The sequence below is a fragment of the Bubalus kerabau genome, chromosome 20, assembly GCF_029407905.1.
Source record: "Bubalus kerabau isolate K-KA32 ecotype Philippines breed swamp buffalo chromosome 20, PCC_UOA_SB_1v2, whole genome shotgun sequence".
NCBI classification, from domain to species: domain Eukaryota; kingdom Metazoa; phylum Chordata; class Mammalia; order Artiodactyla; family Bovidae; genus Bubalus; species Bubalus kerabau.
In genome coordinates, this window is record NC_073643.1 from 61,657,254 (window position 1) to 61,675,306 (window position 18,053).

Genomic DNA, 18,053 nt, shown 5'->3' on the forward strand with positions numbered 1-18,053 from the left:
AGCTGCGCGGCTTGGTCACTCTGGGGCCATTTAACAGACGATGCAACGGAGGCTCAGGGCTCTGTCTTACTGTATTATGTCAACTGCTCCGAAAGTTCAGGCTGAACGCTTCAAGCGCCGAAAAGGCAAGGGTGCTAGGAGGCTACGAGGTTGGGGTGCCCTCTGGAGGCAGACGAGATGCAAGGGGGCGTTCCAGGTAGCAAGAGCCTCCCGCGCAGAGACGTGGAGAGCGGGGCGCCCTGGCATCTGCAAGCACTTCCCTAGCTCCAGGTAGAACGCTTGTGATGTCCTGGAAGGGACGAGACGACGACGTTGGAGACTCCAGCTCACGAAAGGCAACCAAGTCTTCTAGAGAACTGGAACTTCCTGCGGACAGTCGACAGCCCCCTGGGTTCTAGGAGAATCCTTTAGGCTGCCAGGGATGCAGGAGGATGGAGGCAAGTTAAAAAAGTTACAGTCAGTTCCGAATCTGCGGACTCAACCAACTGGGTGGTTAGAAAAAAAATAAAATAAAATTCCAAAAATCAAAGCTTGGTTTTGATGTATACCACTTAACTATTTATATGGTTTTTACAGCGTATTTATACCTATTTGCATAGAATTTACACTGTATTAGATATTGCTCAGTTCAGTTCAGTCGCTCAGTCGTGTCCAACTCTTTACAACCCCATGGACCGAGCCTCTTGATGAAAGTGAAACAGTGGAAAAAGCTGGCTTAAAACTCAACATTCAAAAAATGAAGATCATGGCATCTGGTCGCATCACTGCATGGCAAATAGATGGGGAAACAATGGAAACAGTGACAGACTTTATTTTGGGGGGCTCCAAAATCACTGCAGATGGTGACTGCAGCCATGAAATTAAAAGACGCTTGCTCCTTGGAAGAAAAGCTATGACCAACCTAGACAGCATATTAAAAAGACATTACTTTGCTGACAAAGGTTTGTCTAGTCAAAGCTACGGTTTTTCCAATGATCATGTATGGATGTGAGAATTGGACCATAAAGAAAGTTGAGCGCTGAAGAATTGATGCTTTTGAACTGTGTTGTTGGAGAAGACTTTTGAGAGTCCCTTGGACTGCAAGGAGATCCAACCAGTCCATCCTAAACGAAATCAGCCCTGAATATTCATTGGAAGGACTGATGCTGAAGCTGAAGCTCCAACACTTTGGCCCCCAGATGCAAAGAGCAAACTCATTAGAAAAGACCCTGATACTGGGAAAGACAGAAGGCAGGAGGAGAAGGGGACGACAGAGGATGAGACAATTGGACGGCGTCACAGACTCAATGGACATGAGTTTGAGCAAACTCCAGGAGATGATGAAGGACAGGGAAGCCTGGCCTGCTGCAGTCCGTGGGGTTGCAAAGAGTTGGACATGACTGAGGGACTGAACAACAAAAAGGTATTGTAAATAATCTTGAAACTACAGTATACAGAAAGATGTACACTGGTTATATGCAGGCGAGATGTACAGATACTGCACCATTTTATATGAGTAACTGAGCACCCTTGAAGTTTGTTGTCTGCAGGTAGCCAGAAACCAACCCCCGAGGACACAGAGGGACGAACGTGCGGCCATTCTTCCTCCAGGCAGAGGCAGCCTGGATAGGGGCAGGGGAGCAGGGCGGGGCTGGAGCCCTGCTCTCTTGTGTGGTGAGCAAGCATCTCAGGAGGGGACCCTGGTAGGGGCAGGAGTGCTCCCTGGAAGTGCAGATATCCAAGAGGCCTTCAGGAGGTAGAGTCTATTGGTCTTGAGGATCCGTTCAGTTCAGTTCAGTCGTTCAGTCACGTCCGGCTCTTCGCGACCCTGGGGACCGCAGCACGCCAGGCCTCCATGTCCATCACCAACTCCCGGAGTTCACTCAGACTCATGTCATTGGAGTCAGTGGAGGATAGCAAAAGGGAGGACCCAGGATGGAGTTGGAACATCCCCTGGAGGAGGGCATGGCTACCCACTCCCAGTATTCTTGCCTGGGGAGTTTCATGAACAGAGGAGCCTGGCAGGCCACACAGTCCATGGGGTTGCAAAGAGTTGGACATGACTGAGCGGCTGACACTTTCACTTTCACCATGGCAGCAGGAGTCTGGTTCAGGAGACTAGGTGGGGGACAGCACCCCTCTGAGCCGGGGAACTCGAGGGGAAGCCGGGTAAGGAATCCAGCAGCTCACAGCAGTCAGCATGTTATCAACTGAGCGTCTGTGGGCCTGGGACTGGGCCGGGCTTGGCCAGGAGCCTCTGCTGCCTGGTCCCTCTGCTGAGCAGAACCAACCGTGTCTATTATTTTGGGGTCCCCGTTGCTCTCAGGGAGCCCAATTCTGCAGAAGCTGCCCCTCTGTGGGCCATGCCTCGAGAGGCTCACCCCCTGCAAGCCTGATGTAGGGCAAGCAAGACACCTAGGGGTCAGATCTGTGTTTATTAAGCCCTGTTCATGGAGGCTCACCGCTGCCCTGCTCTGTCCTCTGTGCAGGCGGGCACAGCACTGAGCCAGCGTGCCTCTGCCCCGAAGGGAGGAGGTGAGGAAAGTGCCCTCATTACTCCACAAATAAGATTCCACAGAAACCTCCAGTGGGGTCACAGCTCGGAGCACAAAACCCATCCCCGACCTCCACCCTGCAACTGTCCCATCTCAAACAACAAGGGTGGAGAGCAGGTCACTGTACTCCACCTCCCCTCCTTCCTGGCACGGGGGTCAGAACTTTCCTGCCCCTGGAGGTCAGAAGTGGCTGGGGACTTGTGTTGCCAGTTACAGGTGAGCAGGGGTGATGCAGGTAACCCCCGGGCAGAAACTCTCGGAGCTGCCCATTCAGGGATGCAGGCACCTCCCGGAGTGCTGCTTCTAGGGGCTGCTGCAGAAACGGCACTTTGACCAGGGTCCAGGCTGGGAAGGGCAGATAAACTGAGTCCCAGATGGTCCCAGATGGTCCCAAGCTGCTGGCCTCCTCACCTTCCCCTCGTTTCGAACAGGAGCTAGGCAAAGACCGGGGCCTGATCTCATTCCAGCCCAGCTGTGGAAAAAGTGTGGTGTCACGGGTGTGTATCTTGGCTTACTGTGATAAGTGGGTACTTACGAGGTGTGCCAGGCCCTGAGTCAGGCTCCGGACGCTCAGGGCATGTGATAAGCATGGCTTTATCATCACAACACGGACATTCTACTTAGGGGAGGCTGATGCTGAACCAGGAAGTGACGAAATGGACACAATCCTGTTAGAGAAACTGTGCTGGAATAAGCAGATAAGGGCTTCTCAGGTGGCTGCGTGGTAAAGATTCCACCTGCCACTGCAGAAGTCGTGGGTTTGATGACTGGGTCAGGAAGATCCCCTGGAGAAGAAAATGGTAACCCACTCCAATATTCCTGTGGGAAACTCCCATGGACAGAGCATCCAGGCAGACTGCAGTCCACAGGGTCACAAAGAGTCAGACACAACTGAGCGACTGAGCATACACGCACGCAAGCACACAGATAGGGCAGGGGGCCCAGGAAAAGAGAACTGGGCATGGCTTTCTTGACATAAGACAAGCCGTTTTTGGTCTAAGCCATTTGGGGATCTAAGACTGGCCACCGTCCTTGCCCTGGACCAGGTCTCAGTAATTAATGATGTTAACGGAACACAAGAATGCAGAGACAAACTGTTATCAGGCAAGAGAAGTAACAATGCTAGACGATACATCAGTTATAAATATGCCCTGTTTTTTTTCAATGGTAAAGAGGAGCCTGATGACTTGATCACCAGGCCAAGTGGAACCTAAGGGATGGTCTCTGACCCATATGACCTCAATTAACTAAAGCTTGGATAGCCTAAGACCCTTCACGAATATACATATACCCTTAACTTAAAATAGGGCTTCCCTGATAGCTCAGTTGGTAAAGAATCTGCCTGCAATGCAGGAGACCACGGTTCAATTCCTGGGTTAGGAAGATCCACTGGAGAAGGGATAGGCTGGAATGGGTGAATTTAACTCAGATGACCATTATATCTACTACGGTTGGCAAGAATGGAGTAGCCATCATGGTCAACAAAAGAGTCCAAAATGAAGTACTTTGGTGCAGTCTCATAAATGACAGAATGATCTGTTTGTTTCCAAGGGAAACCATTCAATATCACGGTAATCCAAGTCTATGTCCCAACCAGTAGTGCTGAAGAAGCTGAAGTTGAACAGTTCTGTGAAGACCTACAAGACCTTCTAGAACTAATTCCCAAAAAAGATGACCTTTTCACCATAGGGGACTGGAATGCAAAAGTAGGAAGTAAAGAGATACCTGGAGTAACAGGCAAATTTGGCTTTGGAGTCCAAAATGAAACAGGGCAAAGGCTAATAGAGTTTTGCCAAGAGAACGCACTGGTCATAGCAAACACCCTCTTCCAACAATACAAGAGAAGACTCTACACATGGACATCACCAGATGGTCAACACCGAAATCAGATTGATTATATTCTTTGCAGCCAAAGATGGCAAAGCTCTATACAGTCAACAAAAACAGACTGGGAGCTAACTGTGGCTCACGTCGTGAACTTCTTATTGCCAAATTCAGACTTAAATTGAAGAAAGTAGGGAAAACCACTAGACCATTCAGGTATGACCTAAATCAAATCCCTTACGATTATACAGTGGAAGTGACAAATAGATTCAAGGGATTAGATCTGATAGAGTGCCTGAAGAACTATGGATGGAGCTTCGTGACATTGTACAGCAGGCAGTGATCAAGACCATCCCCAAGAAAAAGAAATGCAAAAGGCAAAATGGTTGTCTGAGGAGGCCTTACAAACAGCTGAGAAAAGAAAAGAAGTGAAAGGCAAAGGAGAAAAGGAAAGATATACCTATTTGAATGCAGAGTTCCAAAGAATATATCCAAAGATATATTCTTTGGATATATTCTTTGGATTATCCAAGGAGAGATAAGAAAGTCTTCTTCAGTGATCATTTAAAGAAATAGAGGAAAACAATTGAATGGGGAAGACTAGAGATCTCAAGAAAATTAGAGATACCAAGGGAACATTTCATGCAAAAATGGGCTCAATAAAGGACAGAAATGGTAGGGACCTAACAGAAGCAGAAGATATTAAGAAGAGGTGGCAAGAATACACAGAAGAACTATACAAAAAAGATCTTCATGACCCAGATAACCATAATGGTGTGATCACTTACCTAGAGCCAGACATCCTGGAATGCGAAGTCAAGTGGGCCTTAGGAAGCATAACTATGAACAAAGCTAGTGGAGGTGATGGAATTCCAGTGGAGCTCTTCCAAATCCTGAAAGATGATGCTGTGAAAGTGCTGCCAGCATATTTGGAAAACTCAGCAGTGGCCACAGAACTGGAAAAGGTTAGTTTTCATTCCAGTCCTAAAGAAGGGCAATGTCAAAGAATGTTCAAACTACCACACAATTGCACTCATCTCACATCTAGCAAAGTAATGCTCAAAATTTTCCAAGCCAGGCTTCAACAGTACATGAACCATTAACTTCCAGATGTTCAAGCTTTTAGAAGAGGAAGAGGAACCAGAGGTCAAACTGCCAACATCAGTTGGATCATCGAAAAAGCAAGAGAATTCCAGAAAAACATCAACTTCTGCTTTATTGGTTACGCCAAAGCCTTTTACTGTGTAGATCCCAACAAACTGGAAAATTCTTCAAGAGATGGGAATACCAGAACACCTGACCTGCCTCCTGAGAAATCTGTATGCAGGTCAAGAAGCAACAGTTAGAACTGGACATGGAACAACAGACTGGTTTCAAACTGGGTAAGGAGTATGTCAAGGCTGTATATTGTCACCCTGCTTGTTTAGTTTCTATGCAGAGTACATCATGCGAAATGCCAGCCTGGATGAAGCACATGCTGGAATCAAGATTGCCGGGAGAAATATCAATAACCTCAGATATGCAGATGACATCACCCTTTTGGCAGAAAGTGAAGAGGAACTAAAGAGCCTCTTGATGAAAGTGAAAAAGGAGAGTGGAAAAGCTGGCTTAAAACTCAACATTCAAAAAACGAAGATCATGGCATCCGGTCCCATCACTTCATGGCAAATAGATGGGGAAACAGTGGCTGACTTTATTTTTTTGGGCTCCAAAAATCACCACAGATGGTGACTACAGCCATGAAATTAAAAGATGCTTGCTTCTTGGAAGAAAAGCTATGAGCAACCTAGACAGCATATTAAAAAGCAGAGACATTACTTTGCCAATAAAGGTCTGTCTAGTTAAAGCTGTGGTTTTTCCAGTAGTCATGTATGGATGTGCGAGTTGGACCATAAAGAAAGCTGAGCGCCCATGAATTGATGCTTTTGAACTATGGTGTTGGAGAAGACTCTTGAGAGTCCCTTGGACTGCAAGGAGATCCAGCCAGTCTATCCGAAAGGAAATCAGTCCTGAATATTCACTGGAAGGACTGATGCTGAAGCTGAAACTCCAATACTTTGGCCACCTGATGCAAAAAACTGATTCACTGGAAAAGACCCTGATGCTGGGAAAGATTGAAGGCGTGAGGAGAAGGGGGCGACAGAGTATGAGATGGTTGGATGGTCTCACCGACTCAACGGACATGAGTTTGAGTAAACTCTGGGAGTTGGTGATGGACAGGGAGGCCTGGCTTGCCGCAGTCCATGGGGTCACAGAGTCAGACATGACCGAGTAACTGTGCTGAACCCACTCCAGTATTCTGGCCTGGAGAATTCCATGGACTGTATAGCCGATGGGGTCGCAGAGTCAGACCCCATTCAGTGACTTACACTTGCATTAATTTGGGAAAGATCCCAGATGATCCTTACTTGCTGCAGATAATAAATCCTACCTAGTCCTGCTCTTTACCTTGGTTGTGTCTTTCAACTCAGTTCAGTTCAGTCGCTCAGTTGTGTCCGACTCTTTGTGACCCCATGAATCACAGCACGCCAGGCCTCCCTGTCCATCACCAACTCCCGGAATTCACTCAAACTCATGTCCATGGAGTTGGTGATGCCATCCAGCCATCTCATCCTCTGTCATCCCCTTCTCCTCCTGCCCCCAATCCCTCCCAGCATCAGAGTCTTTTGCAATGAGTCAACTCTTCACATGAGGTGGCCAAAGTACTGGAGTTTCTGCTTTAGCATCATTCCCTCCAAAGAAATCCCAGGGCTGATCTCCTTCAGAATGGACTGGTTGGATCACCTTGCAGTCCAAGGGACTCTCAAGAGTCTTCTCCAACACCACAGTTCAAAAGCATCGATTCTTTGGCGCTCAGCTTTCTTTAGAGTCCAACTCTCACATCCATACATGACCACTGGAAAAACCATAACCTTGACTAGATGGACCTTTGTTGGCAAAGTAATGTCTCTGCTTCTGAATATGCTAACTTTTTGAATATGTCATAACTTTCCTTCCAAGGAGTAAGTGTCTTTTAATTTCATGGCTCCAATCACCATCTGCAGTGATTTTGGATCCCCCCAAAATAAAGTCTGACACTGTTTCCACTGTTTCCCTATCTATTTCCCAAGAAGTCAGCTCAACACCCCCAGAAAAAAGAATCCAGTTTTGGGTAACAGCTGAGAAGGAAATGAAAGGGCTTTGTGTTACAGAGACTGGACAGCTACTTTGGCTAGGGTGTCGAGTGGAAGTGTGTGTTAAGTGACAGACCCACAGGTAAGGAAGCTTGGTGTAGTCAAGGAAGAGAAACAGGGAACCCAAGAGAGGAGCCGGTGGGAGGGCTGAGGATGAGGAGACAGGAGGGGCCAGGCCAGGCGGAGCCTCGTGGTGGGGGCAGAGGGGTGAACCCCGCACAGACGCAGGAGGGGAAGAACAGGCTATCTGGGAGGGCTTCCTGGAGGAGGCTGCCTGGAGGTAAGCGGTGAGGGAAAGCAGGCCAAGCCCCAGGCCTGGGCCCCGTCACTTCCTGGTCCTGTGACTTCGAGGGAAGCGCTTAACGCCTCCGCCCCGGGGTCTGCTCTGCGAAAAGGGACGTATGACAGCCGGCCTGCAGGGAGGCCTGGAGGCGGAGGGTTCGTCGGCCGGTGCGAAGGGGCCGCGCCGGGCCCGGGTGGGGGCTAGTCCTTGGGGCCCGGAGGTCTCCGGGCCGGAGGCGGCGGAGCGCCTCCCCTGACGCTGGAGGAGGGGGCGCTGCGGGCGGCGGGCGTGAACAGGTAGGTCGTAGAGGGCTGCGGACGCGACGCTTGGCGGCCTAGAGGGCCGCGCGCGGGCTCTTTAAGAGGCCGGGGGCTGCCCCGCCTCCCGGGGACCCAATTGGCTCCGTCCTCTGCACTCGCCCCGCCCCCGTTTCGGCGTAACTCCGTTCCTCTTGGTCGCTGCCGGCTGGGGGCGGGTCCCCGCGCCGCCGCGGGCAGGGACGGTGGCTGTTTTTGCAGTTTTGGCGGAACGCAGAGGACGCGCCTCCCTTCCGGGTCGCCGCTGCCGGGAGGGCCGCGCGGGGTCAGGCCGATCGCGTGTCCCGATTGCGTCTCCCTTCCCCGCCCGCCCGCCGCCCGGTCTCCCGGGGCCGGCCTCCCGCGCCACGCTCCCCGCGCCACTTTCCCGGCCCGAGCGCCGGAGGCCCAGGCCCGCGGCCTTTGGCGGGGTCCGCGCCCGGCGGCGGATGGGCGGCCGGGGCCCCAGGTAAGTGGAAGCCGCTGCTCTGTCCCAGCTGCGCGAGCCGATCCCGAACGTCCCTGTCCCGCCTCCTGCAGCCGGGAGCGGGCCTCCCGCCCAGAGGCAGGCCCAGGGTTCCCGGGGAGGCCGAGCTCCCGGACCCTGCGCCCTACGCTGTGCGCCGAGACCGTGTCTGGAATGGTCACCTCCGGCTCCCCCGTCCGAGAGGGTGGGGGTGTGGGGGGTGTCTCCTGGCAGGGGCAGCGGGAAGTGACCTGTCCTCCCTGTGTGCTGGGGACGGGGCCGTGGGGCCTCCCGGACTGTCCTCCCACTGTCCAGAAGGGCTGGGCCGCCCTCTCTCTGCTGCTGGACGTTCATCTGTCCAGCTCACTACTTTGGCTATCCCCCCGAGAACTGGGTCATGACACGCCTGGGCTGGACGGCCCACAAACACAGACACACAGCTGAGGGCCATTTCAGATGGAAGGGGTGGTCAGGGAGGGCTTCTCAGAGGAGCTGGCCCAAAGGGTGCGACCTGGCCGGGGGCCGGGAGAGCACGCAGCCTGCCAAGTCGAAGGGAATCTGCAGAGGTCAGGCCAGAAGGCACAGGGCTGTCTTCCCTCCTGGGGGCTCCTGGTAGGGTCCACTGACTTCCCCAAGACTGGAGGATAATGGTTGTGAAACATTCCTCACACAGTTTTGGTTCAGGATTGAAAACTCAGTGAGCAGCTGGGGCCGGCCGCCCTGAGGGGTGTTTCCACAGCAGCCTGTCTGCTCAGGGTTTTCTGTTTCTGCAGGGCTCCCATCCAGGACCTCTGGGCCACACATGGTCAGTCCCTTTGCACAGACCAGGGAGACCCAGAAACTCAGAGAGGCTGAGGCTCAGAGAGGTAGGGCCCTTCTGGCCCAGGTCCAGCTCGCAGGGCCCACGCCACTGGCATGATGCCCACAGGCTGGCTGCAGACAGAGGGAGGGCGAGAGGGTGGGAGGAGGTCTCTGGAATGGCAGCGAGGCCAGGAGTGTCCTCCCCAGGTGGAAGAGACAGTGTGTCCCAGCGTCCCTGGTCCTGAGCGGCGCAGGGCTGCCCAGGGCACTCAGCGTCCCAGGAAGTCCCCCTCTTTCCACGCCCTCCACCAGCCTGCCCTCCTGGCCCCTGTCTCCTGCAGACCCCTCGCTCTGGCACGGCCTGGAGCTCACCTGTTGCGGGGGAGGGGAATGGGGGAGCCTCCGATGGTCCCCCTCAGCCTCCTTCCAACTGTAATGGGACAGCGGCCGGCCGCCCACTCCTGGAGGCCGGGTGGTGGCCCCACGGGTCAGCACGCAGAAAGTGCGGGCCCGGAGCGCCCACCGGAAGGGAGGGGTGCGCTTGTCCCGTTGCTTGTGTCCCAGCTTCGGTTATTTTGTGAGCTCTGACACACCGTGGCAACCTGCTGTGAGTCGTGTGACCTCCATCCCTGCCCGCCGCAAGTTCACTTGTTACCAGCACTCCACCCTGGATCAGGCCTGGGGGCCCTGTGTCTGCAGGGGAGACACCGAGCCCTGGGACACTCCCCCTGGGAGGGGGCCCGGGCCCTGGAGGCGGGCTGGGCTGTGGGGGTCTCCTCTTCTGCTGCTGTTACAGGGCAAGCAGTCTGGGGCGGGGGAAGTAGGCACAGCAGGCACCTGCCTTCCCTAGCCCAGACTCCGAAGCGAGTGGGGCTTGCACCCCGTGAACCAAATCTTGCCCGCCCACACCCCCAGCTCCCACTCTGGGGAGAAAGCGGCAGTCACCTTGTGTGTGTGGTCCTGTGCAGACTCCCTTCTCTGCTCTTGCCTGATCCTTCCAGCAACCTTGCTGGTGGGGATGCTACAGTCCCGTGACACTGAGAGAGGGAAAAGACTGGCCCAAGGTCACAAAGGCAGCACCTGGCAGAGCCAGAAGGTCAAGCTGGGGATTTGTTAGGACTTCAGAATGCAAGGTCCTCCCCAGGGTGGGGCTGGGGAGCCTAGCTTCAGGCGTGGCTGGATCCAGGGGCTCCTGCCCGGTACTGTCTGTGACTCCTCTGTGTTCCTTTGTCGGCTCTCGTTCCACATGGACTCCAGTGTGAACGCTCCCTGGGGTTGCGGAGGGGGCATTGTAAGTCGTACCTACACCCTGTGCACGGAGATGGGGGTCCTGAGGTTTCCCCCAGGAAAAGGGTGTGCTGGCCACGCAAATCCAGGAGAAGTCCTCCAGCCTCACTCCCACTCTGTCTGGCCGCCGTCCACCCATGGGCTCCTCTCGGCTGTGCGGGGGTCCCTGCAGGACATGAGGCAGCCCTGAAGCCACCCTGCTGAGGGGCCTGCACTGACCATGTGCCACCCCCTCTGGAAACCACTGGCTTATGGTCAGCGGCTTCAGCTTCTGGTGCTGGTGAGGGGCCTTGTCGTGAGCACAGGGTGTCAAGGAGGTCCTGCAATGATAGAGCACCTACTTAGCGATCGTGGGGACACTGTCCTCACCTTAGCAATCCCAGGGACACCCCTCTCACCTTAGCATCGCGGTGACACCGTCTGCAGTCGGCCGGGCCACTGCAGGCACCCCGAGGCTCAGGTCGGAGCCTAAAATGAGCCTCCCCTGCCCTCTGCCCTCACCCCTACGTGGGTCCATCTGCAAGTCCTGCTGGCCGACCCTCCCAAAGGGGTCCCAGATCCCACCACTCCATCCCTGCTGCCGCCCCTAGTCGGGCTTCTGTCCTCGTCGGCAGGCCGAGTACTCCATCTCCCTGCCCCCATGTCCCTGCTTTGGTGCCGCCTCCACCCGTCTCCCTCCATCCCTCCTGTTGCGCTTAGAGGGAGATTGGCTGACCTGGCCCCCGCCCTGTCTCCGCTCTCTTCCAGCATCAGCGTGTCCTGTGCCCTTTGAACAGGCCAAGACCATTTCTGCCTCCTGCCTTTGCCTCCACTGCTCCCTCCCCGGGATGTGCTCTGCCCAGATTACCCCAGGCCAGCTACTTTCAGTTATTTAGATCTCAGTCCAAATATCATTCTGTCTGACAACCCAGCCTGGGCATTCCGGCTTAGCTACTGAACAAAGGCTGAGATGACAAGGTGGACAGGAACTGCCACCTGCTGCACAACAGTCTGTGCAGGCTCACCTGCTTGTCTGAGACCCAGACACCCTGTTACCCTCTGTTCCATGGCTTCTGCCTCATGGTCCAGAATGGCTGCTGCTGCTCCCACCACCACACCCACAATTCCAGGCAGTGGGAAAGGAGGAGGGCTGCCCTGAAAATTGGCACATCTTGCTGCTCACACCCAGCTGGACGCAACTTGGTCACACGGCCATAGCCAGCATGAAGGGAAGCTGGGAAAGTGGTCCTGCTTCTGGGAAGCCATGTGCCAGCTAGAATCCATGGCTCTGGTACAAAGCAGCATGGACGCTGGGTACCCCAGCAGTCTCTGCTGTTTCCCGTCATTTTATTTTGTTCCCCTCCTGTTTTCTTCTCAGCATGTACCTCTGGAAGTTTGGTTTGTAAGCACGGGTGCTTTAATACCTTTAATCCCTTTTAACACCTCCTGGCCTCCTCATCAGGTTGCCGAGGGGGACTGATCCCAGAGCTGCTGGTGGCCTGTGTGGGAGGGAAGGATAGAGGGTTCTGAGCCCCTGGTCCAGGCCCACCCACCCCAGAGTCTCCCCAAGTGCAGGGGTGCCCCTGCACCCCCACCCCGGCCTGCACAGTGGGCGCCAGCCCCCCGCAGGAAGTGTCCTGGGCTGCTTGTGCCGACCTGGGCACTCAGCACGTGAACGATTCACCTTCCTCGCTGTTGAAAACGCTGAAGCGGTAACCCACCCAGAAAGGCGCCCCACTCACAGGCGTGTGCTCGGTGAACCACGATAGCCAGCACACCCGCGCACTGACCCCGCCATGGGCCCGCCGCCCTCCACCGGGCGCCCCTCCCCGGCCTCCACTCAGCGTGCTGCCTGCCGGGCCGGGACAGGGACTCGCTCCTGTTTGTGGGCAGCGTCCTAGTGTTGACTCAGACACCCCGCTGAGCGAGCGTTCTGCTGTTGGTGGCACTTGGGCTGCTCTCGCCCCGGGCTGTCGCGGACTGCCGGAGGCGGGGGCGCCGGCTCAGGAGCGCGGCCTGTGCAGTCATTGTTTTCAACGCTGGCATTTGTCACGTCCTGCTGCCGGGCCCGCGCTCCCTGCAGACACCCCGTCCTGCCTGCTGGGTTGGGGACCCCAAGACCCTGGTGCTGCTCACGTGCTGACTCTCCCCTTCCCCCCCAGGGCTGGCTGCTGGCAGGATGGACACCTGGGACATGGGGGCCAGCTCGCCCCCGCCTCTGGCGCCCAACATCAGCGTGCCGCACCGCTGCCTGCTGCTGCTCTACGAGGACATTGGCACCTCGCGGTGAGGGGCACAACCCTGCCCTTGAGAGGGGTTCCCTGTGGGCGTGTGTGTGTGGGGGGGGCGGGGGGGCAGGCACAGCCCTGTGTATTTTTGTGTGTGTGTGAGGCAGGCGTGCTGCGGTCCCCACCACTGAGCCGCCTGCTGTGCCCATTTTCTAGGGTCCGGTACTGGGACCTCCTGCTGCTCATCCCCAATGTGCTGTTTTTCATTTTCCTGCTCTGGAAGCTTCCATTTGCTCGGGCCAAGATTCGAGTCACCTCCAGCCCCATCTTTATCACCTTTTATATCCTGGTGAGTTCATTCCAATTGGTGACAGAAAACCCAGTTCCACCTGGCTTAAGCAAAACAGGGAATGAGTAACTGTCTTTGTAAAGAATAACCAGCTTCAGGTACGGCTGCATCCAGGGGTTAACTGACGCCGTCAAGACCCTCTCTGCACGCCTGCTTGCCTCTGGCCTTACATTCACATGCGTCCTCCACACACGGTACCAAAAGCGTCCAAGAGCAGCTGTGTGCTGACTTCCCTGAGCTGACCCCCTGCCAGCTGCAGCGGAAGGGCATCACTTAGTGGTTGCACATTGCAGACCTGGCATTACCTCTTGAGTGGCCTGCCTGGGAACCCCTGTTTATCCCTGACTCGCAGGGAAAGACACTCTGGAGCTGGGAGGGAAGGGTCAGCTCAGCGAGACCGCATGGACCGAGGAGGGTAGTGGCCCCAGGAAGCAAACTGGGGAAGTATGACTTGAGGGAAAGGGGAGTGGGTGCCAGGTGGGGGATGCCCAGTGTGTTCTGACCTCTGGCTGTGCCGAGAGACCTTGGGCCAGCGGCATGGCCCCTCTGGACCTCAGTGCCCGTCCACCAGACGCGCTGCGGATCTTTTCAGCTCACGGCGCTGTGAGCACGCACCCAGTGGGAGCACACAGAGCTCCCACCCCTGGCCGCCTGGCATGTGGCGGGCATGTGTACCCAGGCAGTGTCAGCCTTCCTGAGGCTGGACACGGTTTTCCAGGCTCAGGGGTCAGAAGGTACGGCCTTGCGCCCACAGAAACGATTCCGGGAGGGGTCGTCCCCCGGTGCGACCTCCCCCCAACCCTGGGTCCTCTCTGCCTCCCCAGGTGTTCGTGGTGGCGCTGGTGGGCATTGCCCGGGCGGTGGTGTCCATGACAGTCAGCACATCAGACGCGGCGACGGTGGCTGACAAGGTGGGCCTGGGCCTGTCTGTGGGGGCGCTGGGCGCCGGGAGGGGGCGCCGGTCCCGGGGCGGGGCGCCGGCCTCGGGGCTGACGTTCTGCCCCCCTGTGTCCAGATCCTGTGGGAGATCACGCGCTTCTTCCTGCTGGCCATCGAGCTGAGCGTGGTCATCCTGGGCCTGGCCTTCGGTGTGTCTGCCCCTGCGGCCTGCGCCCACCCCAGCCCCGCCCCCGGGACTGGCCCCGCCCCTGCCCCTCCCCCCGGGCTGGCCCCGCCCCCTGACCGGGACATTTGTTCCAGGGCACCTGGAGAGCAAGTCCAGCATCAAGCGGGTGCTGGCCATCACCACGGTGCTGTCGCTGGCCTACTCCGTAACCCAGGTGAGGGGCAGGGGGCGGGCAGCGGGGTGCTGGGCGTGCACTGCCTCCGGTCCTGGGTGGGGGGCGTCATGGGTGAGGCATCAGGGCGTCAAGTGCAGGGGCTCAAACGTTCAGTGCCATGAAGGAATCGCCTGCAAGCCGCGTGCTGGGCGCCTCGGATTCTGATCCACCAGGCTGGACCTGCTGTTTCAGCAAGCAGCCAGGCAGCTCTGCAGGTCCCCCCAAGAGCCGGCATCCAGAGGCCCCTCTGCTAGTGGGGGACCCCCACCTGGGGGCGGGCTGTGGCTGAGAGGAGGCTGGAGCGGGGGATGGAGGGCCTTAGTGGGGCGGGCTGCGGGAGCCCCTGAGGCCCGCCCCCGCGCCCCTGCAGGGCACGCTGGAGATCCTGTACCCCGACGCCCACCTGTCGGCCGAGGACTTCAACATTTACGGGCACGGGGGCCGCCAGTTCTGGCTCGTCAGCTCCTGTTTCTTCTTCCTGGTGAGCCGACGGGGGGCTGGGGTTGCCCACGGGGCCTGGGCGCGCTGCTGAGGGGCTGGGCGCCCCGGTCAGCCCCGCTGCCTCCGCAGGTCTACTCCCTGGTGGTTGTGCTCCCCAAGACCCCGCTGAAGGAGCGCATCTCCCTGCCGTGTGAGCGCCCCGGGTGGGGCTGGGCGTGGTGGCGGGGTGGTTGGGGGTTGGAGGGTTGGGGGGTGGTTTTGGGGGTGGGGAGTGGTTGAGGGTTGGTTGGGGTTTTGGGGGTGGTTGGGGGGGTTGGGTTGGGGGTAGGGGGTGATTGGGGGATGGGGGACGGGGGTGGGGGTGTTGGGGAGTGGGGGTGGGTGGGGGTGGCAGTGGTTGGGGTGGTTGGGGGTGTGGTTGTGGGTGCCCCGGGCGGCCCGGAGCGCACAGCCCCGGGCAGGACCTCACGCGCCCGCCCCGCAGCGCGCAGGAGCTTCTACGTGTACGCGGGCATACTGGCGCTGCTCAACCTGGTGCAGGGGCTGGGGAGTGCGCTGCTGTGTGCAGACATCATTGAGGGGCTCTGGTACGTGTGGGGGATGGGGCGGGGGCGGGGGCGGGGGACCCGGGGTGGGGCGCAGGTCCCCCCGCCACAGCCCTGACTCGCCCCTGCCCCCAGCTGCGTGGACGCCACCACCTTCCTCTACTTCAGCTTCTTCGCGCCCCTCATCTACGTGGCCTTCCTGCGCGGCTTCTTCGGGTGAGCCCCCCGCGCGCAGGGACGCGGGGTGGGAGTTGAAGTCAGAGGCTGTGGGCGGGGCCGCTTGCGCATGCGCAACAACCCCCCAACCCGCCCCCAGCCTCTCGGCCTCTGGCTCAGGGCGCCCGGCGGTGCCTGTGAGAGCATGCTCGCTAGTGCACGCACACGTGTGTGCCCTGTGGGCGGTGGCGAGCGGGGCGGGCGGGGGTCAGAGCGGTGGGCACCCCATGCTACGCACACCTGCAGGTTAAGGCCCGCCGTTCACCAGGCTGGACTCTGTGCACCCACTTGACGTGAGAAGGCAGGTGCTCCCCGGGTTCACTCGCTGGAGCTGGGGGGCTCACACGTGTCCCAGTGGACCCCAGAGGGCAAACAAGGAAGGGCGCCGCGAGGGATGGGCGTTAGGGGCCCAGCCCCAGCAAAAGAGGGCCTTTTGGACTCACGGAGGCCCTCTGACTCTCTTCCCCACCAGCTCAGAGCCCAAGATTCTCTTCTCCTACAAATGCCAAGTGGACGAGACTGAGGAGCCGGACATGCACTTGCCCCAGCCCTACGCGGTGGCCCGGCGGGAGGGCCCGGAGGCGGCCGGGGCGGCCAGCACTCAGTTCGACTCGGCCGGGGTGGCCTACCTGGACGACGTGGCCTCCCTGCCCTGCCACAGCGGCAGCATCAACAGCTTGGACAGTGAGCGCTGGAGGGCCATCAACGCCTGACGCAGCCGCCCCGGGGGCCGGACCGCGTGGGACTGGCTGTAGGGGGCGGGGGGCAGAGAGACCCAGCGGAGCGGACGAGGGGCCCTGCCCACTCTCCTTCCCCACCTCTGTTCAGCCGGGGCCACTCCCCCTCCCAGCTCCCCCTGCCGCAATCGGGGACTTGGCCCTGACCGTGTGTCCCAGGGCCGGCTGGCCGCCACCTCCCTGCAGCCTGGGCCCCAGAACTGGACTGGCCTCCTCGCCTCCCACCCCTGCCCCAGAGCCCATGCCAACGGGTGGGCCGAAGTGTGTCTATTTTCCTGATCTGTTTTCTAATAAAAAGGACCAGGGCGGAAGGTGGTGGCGTGGCAGCGTGGAGGGTTGACGGGGCCGGGCGCTGCCCGTGCCCCCAGCGGGATGGTCCTCGCTCTGCCTGCCGGGCGGCTCTTGAGGACTCGAGGGCAGCTTGGGTTTTGGGGAAAAGCAGGATCAGACTTCTGCCTCTTGCCAGTCCCCGCACTGGCAGGACTTCGGGGCGCCCGGCGAATGGTCTCCATTGCCCTCCCATCAGGACCAGCTTTCGGCTTCCAAGGAGCAGCTGTGTGCTTGCAGCTGGGAGGACGCGGGATGTGACTTTCCTTATCTCTCAGAGATTCCCTCTTATCAGCACTAAGAAAGCCTTAAGAGTTTCCAAGGCCAGAAACTAAAATTCCGCTATTGGGCACCGAGAGGAGGGCGGGGGTGGGGGGGTGGAGGGGGGGGAGAAGGCTCAACAAGCTGGAAACATCGACGATGAGCAGAAGAGGAGGGGCAACCGAGGGGGCGGCGGGGGCATCGCCTCTGCGGGGAGGACGTCGGGTGCTGTGGGCGCGGCCTCAGCCCAGGGCTTCAGGGGCGAGACCCCGCCCTCAGTAGCTGCTGGAGACGCAGTTTTAATAACAGCCCCGGGCGGTGTTTTAATAACTTCCGGGATTAAACATCAGGGAGACAACGAGAGCCCCCGTGTCCCCTCCCTCGTGAGCCTGCCCGGCCCCTGGGACCACGTGCCCACTGGCGTGAATCTCCCGTTTGTTACCAGACCAGAGCGCACACGTGTGCGTCCGCCGACCACGGGCTTTGCCTCAAACAAGTGAGTTCGCACAGCTCTTCTCCCACCTGCGGTCCTCACTGGGCTCCCGCCCCAGGCCCCGCCTCCCATCCGGCTCTCCGCTGTGTAGGCGGAGCATCATCAACTTGTCGGTTCTGTTTTGCCGTGACTGGTGTGCGACGCCTGCCCTGCGTGTGTCTGGTCCTCTGTGCACACGAGGGGCAGATCCAGGGGATGGAGGTCTGGGTTGTTCTCCCAGTGGTCGGGGCGATCGGGCCACAGACCCAGAGATCTCACACCGGGTCCTTCCTCACCCTCGGGGCTTCTGAGACCCCTCAAGGGATCCCTGAGGTCAAAGCTATTCTCCTAGTAGTGAACACGAGTGCACCGGGAAATTTTCCAAACCCGGCGGGCCATAACGTCATAGCTCTGATGGCTGATGGCATGTATGCATTATTGAAATTAAACTTTTGAGTATATAATTTCAAGTACATAAATGTTAGTAGACTTAACTCCCATCCAGGACGCTGGCTCCTCGCTCAGGGAATTCTCCGTCCACCTCAGAACAGTCA

At 57.8% G+C, this 18,053-nt stretch overlaps 1 protein-coding gene across 1 annotated transcript; it reads left to right on the forward strand.

Annotated features, from left to right (window-relative positions):
* Positions 1-8,313: 8,313 nt before the first annotated feature.
* On the forward strand, positions 8,314-16,750 carry TPRA1 (transmembrane protein adipocyte associated 1). The gene is made up of 11 exons (XM_055558134.1): positions 8,314-8,579; positions 12,806-12,929; positions 13,088-13,220; positions 14,045-14,131; positions 14,236-14,308; positions 14,421-14,500; positions 14,871-14,981; positions 15,071-15,131; positions 15,426-15,528; positions 15,622-15,702; positions 16,175-16,750. The coding sequence occupies exons 2-11, from the start codon at positions 12,823-12,825 to the stop codon at positions 16,413-16,415; spliced, it is 1,077 nt and encodes a 358-aa protein (XP_055414109.1). The 5' UTR covers positions 8,314-8,579; positions 12,806-12,822; the 3' UTR covers positions 16,416-16,750.
* Positions 16,751-18,053: the final 1,303 nt, after the last annotated feature.